The following is a 12876-nucleotide window of genomic DNA, read 5'->3' as shown; positions in this document are numbered from 1 at the left end:
TACTCTGTGAAGAGCCTCCACTTGTAAGTCCTGGAACAGTGACGTGAGCAGCTTGATTGAGTGATTGGCCAGAATGACTGACAGAACCCCAAACCCTTGGTGCCTGATGGTGGAAAAGACCCGTCACATACTGGCATGTAATGTTTGTAACATAAACACACACAAATACATACAAGCATTCAGGGCTTAACATTAACTTTTTTGACCACCAGCCACTGAACAACCTTTTTAAAATATATCTCAAGTTAAAAAATATCTCATCATTTTAAAAAATATCTCAAGCTCTTGAAAGCAGCAGGACTGTTGGTGCACGAGCGTTGCTTTTTGTCCTGTCTATTTCAAAGAGAGCCGATCGCACCAGTTGCGTTTCCAGGCATGCTTTTATACACCCGCGCGCATCACATCACCTGTGCGCGCGACCCTGAAGCCCTTGTCAGTAAACAAGGATAGTCTCACCGTGTGCCTGATCATCCTCTAATTGGGTGCTCACCCGTTTCTTTTGCTCACGTGAACACAGTCATTTTTGTCATCTCTCGCGCTGGCCCCGTGCCATCCTTATTGTTGAACATCCTTACTGTTGAATGATTTTCAACCAGCCAAAGTGGCTAATGGGAGCAGCTGTCCAACCCACCACAGCTGAAATCCACCCATATTTGGTGGGTATGCAAACCCTGCATGCATTATATGCATTCATTTCAATTATAATAAAAATTATTTGAACATAAACTTTATTTGAATTTTTAATGTATTACTAGCTTTTCATTTTATTTCTGCATCCATAGTCAAACATGTCAGGGGCCTAAAGTCTAATTTGTCTGAATAAAGCTGTCCTAATTTTATAATACTATTATAATTAGCCAAAGCCTAAAACAACATTAATAAAAAACAACAAATAAACAAACATTTGTTTGCAAAACCATGTGGTGAGACCAAAATACAGGTGAAACCATGAGATCAAATAATCTTTCAAAATGTTTAGAGAAACAAAACAAATGTTTACTTTTTAGTTATCAAAGGAAGGCATTTAACATAAAATAAATAAATAATAATAATTTAATGGACTATTATGTGATACAGTGCAGATATAAAATATTAATTGTTATTTTAATTTTTTATAACCTTACTTCACTATCCTCGACACCAAGGCTTTAATAATTTAAAATGAAAGATTTAGTATATTTTTATACTTAATGATGATAGATCATTTCAATAGATGTTAATTGAATCAATAAAAAAAGAAACTTTCCTTGCATTTAATAAGCTTTCAATGTATATGACTAATTCGATACCAAAATGACCCATGAGTTTCAGGATATATTTATATTTCAACCAAAATATAGATTTTATAAGACAACTCACTATACTCACAGAACACAAAATGGACTTACCCTTTCCCTGGGCCAAGTTTAGGAGATCCTGCTCCATCCTTGGTTCGGGTGGCGATGTCTCGGACCCGCAGCGCTGCCAGCGGATCTTTCTCCTTCCCTTTATCAGCCAGGGCGATGGGGCTCAGGTTCAGTATCAAATACAGGCTGTTCAACAGGCACCAGGCGCCCAAGAGCTGAAAGTTCTGATAATGCTGTTAAAACACAAACCAGATCTCAGATGTGGGCCACTCTCCTTTCATGTTATATGTATTTACTCTGTGTAAAACAATACTTCTACCTCTCCACCAGCTCTGCGAGAGTTACTGATGGCCTGTCCAATCATCTCATAGATTTCCAGCTGTTGAAAAAACAGAGATCAGATCTGTAACATAGACAATAACACACACTATACGGCTGGGGAATGTGTGTCTAATTTCAGTAATTAATTCAAATGTAATGTTTTGCCACATTTTAAGGAAATTTTAGCAAATGTTACAATGACGATGATCGCTTGTGCTTTTGACAATATTTCCTCTCATCATATCTGCAATAATAATTGATAAGAAAATTGGTTCATATTTACGCCAGTGGACTTCAATGTCCCGTGAAATTAAAATGAAGGTGTTTTTGGATGTTAGAATCAGTATGTTAGTTTTAAGGACGTCTAAGCTACTGTGCTCCAAAAAATATGAAACCCATATGAACATCCAAAGCTTGCAGTTTATCACTTCAGCCTAAATGGACCATGGTTTTATGTCACCTCATACTTCAGTTTCTCATCAAATGTTGACCAATCAAATGCTCTCTAGTATATGACATGCCCCACCCCCTCCAAGTCTCTTCTCATTCGCTTTTCATTTGATGCACTTGATCTCAACCACTCACACTGGAAGAGCTATGATAAAACAAAACGCTATTGGCTGTTTTTCTATAAAGGGGAGGAGCTACTCTAGGTCCCACCCTCTCTTCATGTGTCAGTTGAAATTATGGCTGTTTCTCAATACCAAGTACGCAAACTTCAGACTTGCCAAGTTCAGACTTGGAAGAACAAACTTCCGAGGACGCGAGGACTCAAGTCACGTACTTCTTCAAATGGAACGGCAGCGTACTTTATAACATCACTTACCTCACCATGGATTCATCGTTTTCACTGTACATTAGCAATAAAATTATTTCATTATATAAACACGGCCTTATAAGTAATATTGTATTAATGTTATGAATACATATTTTTGATTTAAGAACACATAAATGTAAATAATCATATATGTGGAGTTAAATGGGCTATTATACACAGACATGTCTTTGATTATCAGATTTAATAAACTACAATAGACATTATACAAATATAAAATACAAGTAAACAATAAGAAATAAAGATAACGTTGGGCAATTTGGTAAACAAAGACAAACATCGTACAACATACTTACATAATTAAAGACAATTATAAAACGTAACAAAATAAGACTGCCAAAATAATACACCTGAGAACGAATAATGGATTTAAAAGACCAAAAACTGTCCGTTAGATATACACAAGATGTTTTAAATATTAAGTTTTAACTACATTAGAGAGATGAAATCCAGAGGTACATTCAAGATGGACTGGCTGAAATAAAGCTGCTCTCGGTGGGGGAGGTGATGACGAAGCTCCCGCTGACAGGCTGGGGTTCAGAGTCCACATAAGTTGAGGCACATCATCAATGACGGCTATTTTTGTGCATAAACTGCCGATTTGAGTTTAAAAAAAACTACATTCTTGCCTGAAAAACTGTTAAAACTTTATTTTGTAACACACCAGAGGAGTATTTTTTAAATCGTGCAGGTTTTCTCCTCCGCCATTAGCTTTCCTTGGTTGGCCTGCATTGCATTCTGAGATACCTGCGCTTCGCAAGCTCGCACAAGTCACTTCTCAATGCATCCTCGACAAAAAGGGCAGAGCAAGTACACATCCGGAAATTTTATCTGTATTTGGCAAGATGTGAACTTTGAATTGGAACAGTACTTCGGCGACGGTTGATGACGTTTAATGAGAACAAAAGAACGCAAGTACAGACAAGAACGCATATTGAGAAACAGCCAATGTCAAACATCACAACTAAAAAAAATGCACATTTCAAAGCACTTCAAGGTGCCTTTGAAGAGGTGGTTTAGAAAGGTGCAATAGCCACTGATTTGTCAGCTGGTCCAGAGTGTTCTGATTTACTAACCGCCTACACCGCATGTTGAAGGAAACTTCACGTGAGGAGGTGGAGTTTATGTAAATTTTGTGTATGTGAGGCCACAAACTAGGAAGTAGCGTGTTGTAGTTCCTACCAGCCATATGTTGCAGGCCATAAACAGCAAGTAATATAAATGAAATTAACTATCTTTCCATTGAACTTTAAGCACCATAACTTAACAGGTGTTGTTTATGCTCAAACAGCAACATCACACTCTAGCTAAAGTTTAAAAAGTGAAATCAAAATCAAGGACCCCTTTTTAACAGAATGTTACTCAGAGCACGTGTTGTAACATTATAAAATAAGTGCTTGAATTTGACACCTACACATTTCTGCACAATGGTAGCAGCGTCATTTTCATAGTCTTCCTCCTTGGAGCCGGTGGAGGCTGACCGAAGCTGTAATCCGCTCCCCACCTGCAATATAGCCATGCAAGTTGCCACACTCACACCTGAGGGAAAGAAAACACACGCATAAATCAAGTTCTCCGTTTTCCTCTGAAGTCAACAAGAACAGCTTTTTCCCCCCAATGAACCCACCTGCATAGAGGCAGCTTAGTGCTAACACAGTCACATCAAGTAGTCTCCCAGGGGTCAAAGGCTCCAGTACAGGCAAGGAAAGAGTGTCCAAGGCCATGGTCACATCAATCACCAGGGAGTGAAAACTGAAACCGGAGAGCAGAGTCATCGCACTCATCTCACATTCACTAGATTTAATAAACAGAAGTGAACCAAAGGTGTTTGTGGTTTACCCATTTCGGACTGCGGTGGCATCAGCCACAGTAGCCGGCATGATGAAGAAAGAGTTGGCGGATACCGCGTCCTGGAAGCGGTTGATATACCGTAAGAAGTAGGGGAGGTTGAGGCACACACGCAGCAACTTTTCAGAGCCCCCTGGAATGAGTGGAATGAATGTGTTTCAATAACAGAGTTGATGTGAAATTTTTATATTTTGAAATGCTCAACATTTCTAATTGTAAATATACAGAATTGTTTAATAAATTTCATTTTAAAAAATCTGTTTTTAAATAATGTACTTTTGAAACCAATATACATATTGTACTTATGCCCAACTACACATGCAATTACATAAGAATGAATGGCACACCAATAGTGTCAGTTTCAGCAGATTGATTTTACGACATATGCACATGGCCCTGACTAGGCATGGGCCAGTATAAAATTCTGACGGTATTGACCTTATTCTTCAATGCGGAAGTGCACTTGTTTTTGCGATTGTTTTAGAACTTCCGATTCAGCTGCCTATGGGAAAAATGACTAGTAATAATAATCGGCAGAAAACGGTCAAACTACTTACTCTACAAACAAGTGCTTGCATAACAATACAGACAAAGTCGAATAATATAATAAGAAAATATCAGTTTGCAACACCAAGCAGCAAAACGAGCTGTTTTTAACGTCTAAAAATGAATGGAAGTGAATGAGACCGGAACTCTCGAGCCAAAATGATTCAAATGGCTGCGCCTGCTCGTACGCAGAAAATAAGGTGAAATAAGTGCTTCTTAGACTCTACACACCTGAAACTTGTCTATAGCACTTGTTCACTGCTGCTCTTATAGTTGTGTAAATTGCTTCCTTGTCCTCATTTGTAAGTCGCTTTGGATAAAAGCGTCTGCTAAATGACTAAATGTAAATGTAAATGAATAATAACCTTGGGTAAAAAAATAAATCACGGTTCCACGATATCACGGTATTGTAACTACTGCTCTAAAATATGTTATTTTTAAATGTCTGGATAAAAAACAACAACCTTTTCTCCATTAAACATGGTATTTCTTTTTTAACATTTAAATATTTTAAAAACAATAAATGTCAGGCTTAATAATTTAAATAAATCATTGACTTCTGCTGTCTTCATTAGTTTTCAAAACATAGACTTATTTTCAACTTGAAAAAGCATCTTTGGATGCACTGTTCAGCTCTACAGCATGACGAATGTTGATTTTAAGAGATTTGTTTTTAAGGTGTTTCCCGAATCGTGGACTGACCAGTAGCTTGTGACGTGGAGGGTCCTGAAAAACTCAAAAAAAAAATAAATAAATAAATAAAATGGGCAAATACTTTAGGAACGGTATAACAGAAAATTTTAACGGTTTTAAAACCTTGACTTTTCAAAACCGTGGTTATAGTCCCCTGCCTAGCCAGGACTGAACATGGAGGATAATCTCCAAGTGGCGGTTTCCAAAATCCAACCAAGAATAGACTTGTGCCCACGACTGTCATTAGGTAAGGTTAATATAAATGAAACAAATGAATAAACGAACATAAAAATAATTATATGGCTGTTACACTGTTGCATTTTTGTGACGTCAACACGCTCATGTTTATATAGGTCTATTGGTGTGTGTGCGCAACGTTTGTGTGTTCATAACCACCTCCAAGAATAGTAGGGGCTGCAAGTAACTGGAATTGTTATTTTGGGGTTGGGATGAAAAGTTTAGGAACCCCTGCTTTAAATGAACATGCAGTATATAAATAGGCAGTAGTTGAATCGTCTGATTTCAACAGGCAATACTCATATAAAAGGCTTTGAGAATATATACAGCATCTTACCTAATTCTTGTAAACTGGACACATTTTGAGAGATGAAGGCATTCTTCATTTTGGCCTGCGTTGCCTGATCTGTTGTTGTTTGCTCATCGCACTCATTCTCGCTCTGTGAAATACACTGCATTGTAGTTTTGCCCAAAACAAGCTCATATAATGTTTACTTATAAGAAAACAGCAGCAATCGATTGATCTAGTTCACTGACCTGCATGTGAGCAGATGGAGAGGCCAGAACGCTGATGTCGGGGTTGAACACTGAGGTCAGCTGATTGAAAAAGTTCATCTGGACTTCTTTATGTCGGAGTTCGGGGTTAACAGGGGAGGGAAGCTCCTTCTGGTCCTCCACTGGAAAACAAGAGCACCAAAGATGATCGCAGACTATCAAATGTCACAATCTTATCTTTGAATTAACCATCGTGGAGAAAGACGATCTCAGAACAAAGCTTTCTTTTGTGTCTGTCGGCTCCTTGCATGACCAAAAAAAGGTCATAATGCGCTGATGAGAACTCTTTCACGACAGAACCGTGCCATCAATCGCTTAAACTGCAATGTAGAATGCTGTTTCGGATAAAATAGATATTCTGGATTCATTTGGATGGCTGTCAAGTACAAAAGCATTCAAATTCAGTAACCATGACTAAACCAATTCATTTTTTTAAAATATGCTCCATTTACTGGCACACTACAAGAATCTGTAATAATAATTTTTTTTTTTTTTAAACTATTAAACAGAACAGCTCCCTTTAGACTTGAACTAAATTGACTAAAATCACAAGAGAGCCCATAATTAGTAACGGTAATTAAATAAGCAGCCAAATAACAAAATGATGCTACATTAACCCTCAGAAGATGACAGGATTTAAAGGAGACAAATATATTACAACACAGACACTGAATTTTGAACCTTAGGAATTTATTCACATGGCATTACAATTGCACCTTACTGGTACTTTCATAAAATTCTGGAGGTACATGATTGTTTCATTAATATTTTGCCTATATTTATCATAGTTTAAGCTACAAAAACAACAAATAAATCTAAGCTTAATAAGTTTGTTTTAGGTCTTTAAATAAATAACAATATTTATATTCCGCAAGGATGCATTAAATGAATCAAAAATGTAACAGTAAAGAAATTTATAATGCTAATACATACATTCATTTTCTTTTCAGCTTAGTCCCTTTTATTAATCTGGGGTCACCACAGCGGAATGAACAGCCAACTTATGCATATGTTTTATGCAGCGGATGCCCTTCCAGCTGCAACCCAGATGCCAACCCATCACCCATACACTGATTCACACACATACACTAAGGACAATTTTAGCCTACCCAATTCACCTATACCGCATGTCTTTGGACTTGTGGGGGAAACCGGAGCACCCAGAGGAAACCCACGTGAACACGAACATGCAAACTACACACAGAAACGCCAACTGACCCAGCCAAGGCTCGAACCAGCGACCTTCTTGCTGTGAGGCGACAACACTACCGACTGCGCACTGCGTTGCCCATAATGCTAATACATGTTTCTATTTCACATTAAATGCAGTTCCGTTGATTCTTACGAAAATCGTAAATAAATGTTACCAGGATGCATCGATTTTGTGCATTTAATATAACATAATATAATTTCTAAAAGAACTTCTGACATGATGGCATTGTTGATTGTATTTTTGATCAAACAAATGCAACCTTGGTCGGTATAACAGACCTATAAGGGCAACAACATAAAACGATACAAACCTGAAACAGGAGTGTGTGGCCTAAAATTGTTGGCTAATTGAAAACAAAATAAAATAAATTAAAAACCACAAAAAGACCTGAATAATTTGTTTGCATCAATCTACACTTGACATTCTATCAACTTAATTATAAGTCACAAAGGCAAAACAAACATGAAAATCCAACAAAATGGAACATGGTCTCAAGTTGTGTTTACGTCTAAACAGCTGTGTCGAAATTCCAAACAACAGACTCAAAATTAAAACTAGAGCTGAGCTGATAAACCATATTATATCGAATCACTGTAAATATTTTTTATGCCAATAATAAGCTCTGGACTTTTTTTTTTACTCTATATTGATCTAAGAGCCAATCACACAGCAGAAATGTGCAACAATGGAATCTAAAAGTGTGTATATATCAGAGATGTCTGAAATTTCGGCTACCGAAAATTTATTGGCTGAAAAAATGTTATGCCTTTTAATGGACCCACTAATTTTTGTGGCTTCGGTCATTGTTGGGGTACTTTTTTAAATCTGGAATCATTAACAACTGATATTGAAACATATCGTTCAATATGGAAAACAATTATCAATATTGCATTTTTGTCATATTGTCAGCCCTAAATAAAACACACCAAAACGCTGCGGTATATTCCCATCACAGAGATTATATCTTGAATACAAGCCATTAAGCCAAGATAGACGATCTGAAGCAGCTCTTACCATCAGAAAGTGTCTTGACAGTTTGGGGAAGTTTAGCCGACTTCATCATCGCAGTAAAGGTTATGATTTCTGTCCGATCCAATCGACTGCAGCCAGTGCAAAGGCCTTTTATTAAGAGGATCAGGTGCTTCTGTAGGAGGGGAAACACAAAGAAAGCTGGTATATAAGAAAATTCTATGCTTAATCAAACTGTGTTCTGCTTTAAAGGTGAAAGTCTGACCTGAGAGACTGCACATGCTTCATCAGGATTCTCCAGACGCAGCAATGAGAATTCAATCAATACTTTACAGGCTGCAGCTACTGACAGCAACTGATTTCTGGGGACTAATTAAAACAGAACATTTGTTATTTGAAATGGGGACATTCTGAAGAGCCGGTTAACTCTGCATTAAGCTAGAAATACATGACATAACAGAACAACAAATTAAGAAATTTATAGTTTTAAAACAAAACACTGAAAATTGACATACTTTGTCCACAAACTGTGGTGATGTAATGTGCAGATAGTGCCACAAAAGAGGAGTAGAATGGCTCATACTGTTTGTCATGGTGAAGAATCTCAGATTCACTATGAAAATAAAAGGAGGGAAAACAGTTCAAGAGAAAATTGGAGTTTGAGATTTCACTTCTGTAATTTGACTTTTAAAAAGGAAACAAGCTATTAAATCTGATCAAACGTAGGGCATTAACTGATAATCAATAACAAACTGATCAAATTTTAAAAGTCAGTGTAACTGTAACATCAGAATGCAAATTGTGACTAAGAGGACAGATCAGACTACACTCTAAAAAAAACAACAGCATTTTTTATTATTTGAAACAAATGTTTGATTTACATGAAGATGACATTTTGGGACATGTTTGAGGATTGTTAAACGATACAAAACGTAACTTTTTACATTTTATTATATTGTTCTATTGTATAAAGATTGTACTAAACCAATGCCCTCAATATTAGTTCCCAATAAAGTGACTCCAACATCGATTTAAATAGAAAAATCTAAATCCAGTCAGATAAAGCACATTATTATAATCCAATGAATAATTATGAAAACAAACAAAATTTTTGGATAAAATAACCTAATTAATCATTTATAAAAAGAACAAAAATATCAGTTATGAAAACAATATTATATATAAACTGAGTTAAAGCTTCTGTTTATTCAGTAAATGCTTTGTGGACTTCCTGGGTTTTCTTTTTTGAGGTACTTGATGTTTCTGTATAAAAGGCCGCCCTGGTCTTTAGAAAAAAACTTACTACTGATCGCAGAACTGTGCTTCCTCAAGGAGCTTTGCTTAAATTGCTCAATCATGTTTGTAATTTCATTTCGATTACTCGTTAAGCCATAATAATGCATTAAATGGGAAGTTGTGTGTTTTCAGAGAATGCACTTATATAAAAAACATAAGTGCGCTTTCCTAAGCCATTGCCATGGAAACCATCTGAAACTAAAACTACTAAAAGAGGGGAAGAAATCAAGCTTTTTCTTTCTTTCTTTCTTTCTTTGAAATATGTTTTTGAGATTTTCCATTTAATTATTGAAGACTGATTTACAGATTTCAATTATTTTTTTTAACAATCTAACAGTTGTATGTTTTGTATCAGGTATTTCATCAGATTGTTTTATTAAACTGTCATAATTATAAAAATAATTATACTAAAGGCATATATCTTACTACAATGGTTAAATTTTGTTTGATTATAAAAACTATTGTTTTATTTTTCATAATGTAACAGACTCTTTTTAGCAGAAAACTCAGTATGTTATTCATATGTGCTAGCATGATAGAGAAAAATGTAATTTAGTATTATCATTATGATTATTATTGGACATGCATTTTGGAATTATTGAGCAAATGTCAACAAGTGATTGCAGCATTAGTTACAATGTCGTTGTTTTTTGTTAGTCCTGATTGGTGGTGTTTTCAAATGCAATACATCTGTTAATATACAATTTGTAGCAGTGGTGCTCATTAATTTTTGATGGGCTCCTATTTTTTCCTGATGCTCCAATATTTTTTACTTTGAATCTGCCAAATAACTAAATGTAAATGTAATTAAAGTTACTTTAAAGTTCATTTCAACTTCACAACTAACTAAAGAACAAAATGCTTATCCACCCTGCAATTTACATAATTCTTACAGAGATGAACACACAAACCTGTCTATAAGTGACCATGAAACAACTGGTTAGCAAAGAAAGGTGAAATACAAATTCCAAAGCTCAAAAGAGAATTTCTCAGAGGAGGAATTCATGACCTTATCTGACAGGCTGAACACTGAGCTGAAAGCAACATCTAATTTCTTCATTTGCATTCATCAACATATAAACATGACATCAACTGTCACAAAAGGTATACACACTTTAAGCTATTCATTCATTTAGAGAATACCATAGGAAATACATTTTATTGTTAATCAAAGAACATTCAAATTAAATGCATCTGAACAAACTTGGATGAAACCAGACATATGGAAAAGTGATCCGTGTAGCATATAGGATTGTAAACAGAATTTGGATTCAAACATTAAACCACCAAGTTAGAATAAACAGGTTTAGTCCAGTAAGTTGACAGCTCACTTCATTATAACAGTGTTACTTTCACTTTTTGACTGAGTAAGTTGGCTTGACTCGTGCACACCGACAAAACAAAACAACAACAAATGGACAGTTAACGTTTCCATATTATACATTAAATGTAACATGTTTCCTGCTAATTCTCAGGGTCAATCAGTTGTTTGGCTCGTAATTTGAGTTTATCATCATCGGATAAAATTATCGACACGGTAATGTGTTTGTTTGCTTCTCTGAAAACGAAACTTTGATGGCAGTACACACATTTGCACACAGACAAACGAGCTTTCGAAACGGACAACTAATCAGAAGTCAAGTTACAACACACAATATCGACATTTATTAAAGTACACAAAAGAGGCCAACTTATAATTAGCGAACCATCAAAAACCATAGCATCAGCTGCTAAGACCTTGCTAGCTAGTTAGCAGGCACACCCCCTTTTTACATTAAATTGATAAGACTACCATTAAAACTCACAGTAGCTGGAAATAATGTGGTTACGACTGACCGAGAGAGGACGATTTATCTGGATGACAATTAAACATACGCTTATGAACAGCTATTGGCTAGTGGCTAGCAGGCTAACTAGCGTTGACTGGGGTTTAATCGAGGGAGGCTAACCAGCTCATTCGGTATCAATTATTTCACTTCCGACACAAATATAATATAACTTTATTCAGGGGTTGAAGTCGTGAGATCATGTGCGTTCATTACAAGTATGCGGTATTGTTAATATATCAATCCAGGTGATAACATTAACGTAAAAGTGTGGATCTCCGGCCTGATGATGAAGCAGAATCTCATGTATCTGCTACTGTAATGGCACAGTAACACTCGGTCTGTGTCACAAAACCCAGAGCGCTGACTACGAAGACAGCACTTCTAGACATCCTGCCAAAGAATAAGCGATCAAATTATTTTTTTGTCAATGAAGTTTTATTAAGACAGCATATTAACGCTTTACTGTTGCATCTGGAACGGCCTAAATCCTTTCGTGATGACCCGACATGCTGTCAAGGTAGTCAGCTGACTAGGTTTTGAGACACAGCCTATGTGCTGCCATAGCATCACAGCTAATGCACAGTCACTCAACAGTTTATTTCAGCCCCGCACGGGCCAACTCAACAAACAAGCCCTTGTCTGACCTGTTTATGATGGATCCTATAAGCTGAGGTAGCTCTTTCGTTTCGAAAGCCGTGTAGGACGCTGATAAAAGTGGCCGTACGGCTGCGGTCCACTCAGGTTCTCCATCTCCTCCACTCGACGCCATCTTGAGATCCTCTATTAGAATCCAAGAGCGGAAATGAGGTTAATCATCAGACGCCAAATAACAGGAACTGTCGTCAGAGATAAACATGAAAAGTCTTGTATGTGTTGTGTCATGAGCGCTCGTACCCTTACATTGTGGTGGACAGTTTGCATAAACAAGCTTGAAATGCTTGTTATTTAGAGAAAAATGTGATCTTAAACGGACAGTTCACCCTGCAAATTACCTTTAAAATTCACTTTAAACTATCCAAAATCAGTCCCATTTTTACATGTGATTTTTGTCATTATAGTCAGATATAAGGAAAACTGGGTAGCAACATTGTTCAAAATAACATCTATTTTGCCCCCCAAAAAAGTGAAACATACAGGTTTTGGATCGCATTAGTCACTGCTAACAAAACTGACATATTTTGGGTTAAT

General features: G+C 36.4%; 1 protein-coding gene across 1 annotated transcript in view; it reads right to left on the bottom strand.

Moving 5' to 3' along the window:
* Positions 1 to 12457, bottom strand: part of ubr4 (ubiquitin protein ligase E3 component n-recognin 4) — a 90805-nt gene extending 78348 nt beyond the window's left edge. The window contains 12 exon segments of the mRNA XM_056448882.1: positions 4 to 103; positions 1389 to 1579; positions 1666 to 1725; positions 3917 to 4041; positions 4130 to 4254; positions 4342 to 4483; positions 6164 to 6266; positions 6364 to 6503; positions 8609 to 8738; positions 8829 to 8932; positions 9079 to 9176; positions 12333 to 12457. Coding sequence (XP_056304857.1) covers positions 4 to 103; positions 1389 to 1579; positions 1666 to 1725; positions 3917 to 4041; positions 4130 to 4254; positions 4342 to 4483; positions 6164 to 6266; positions 6364 to 6503; positions 8609 to 8738; positions 8829 to 8932; positions 9079 to 9176; positions 12333 to 12457 — 1443 coding nt within the window.
* Positions 12458 to 12876: the final 419 nt, after the last annotated feature.

The sequence above is a fragment of the Danio aesculapii genome, chromosome 23 (assembly GCF_903798145.1).
Source record: "Danio aesculapii chromosome 23, fDanAes4.1, whole genome shotgun sequence".
In the NCBI taxonomy this organism is placed as follows: domain Eukaryota; kingdom Metazoa; phylum Chordata; class Actinopteri; order Cypriniformes; family Danionidae; genus Danio; species Danio aesculapii.
The sequence above is the reverse complement of the archived record's forward strand: the minus strand, read 5'-3'. Positions and strand labels throughout refer to the sequence as shown.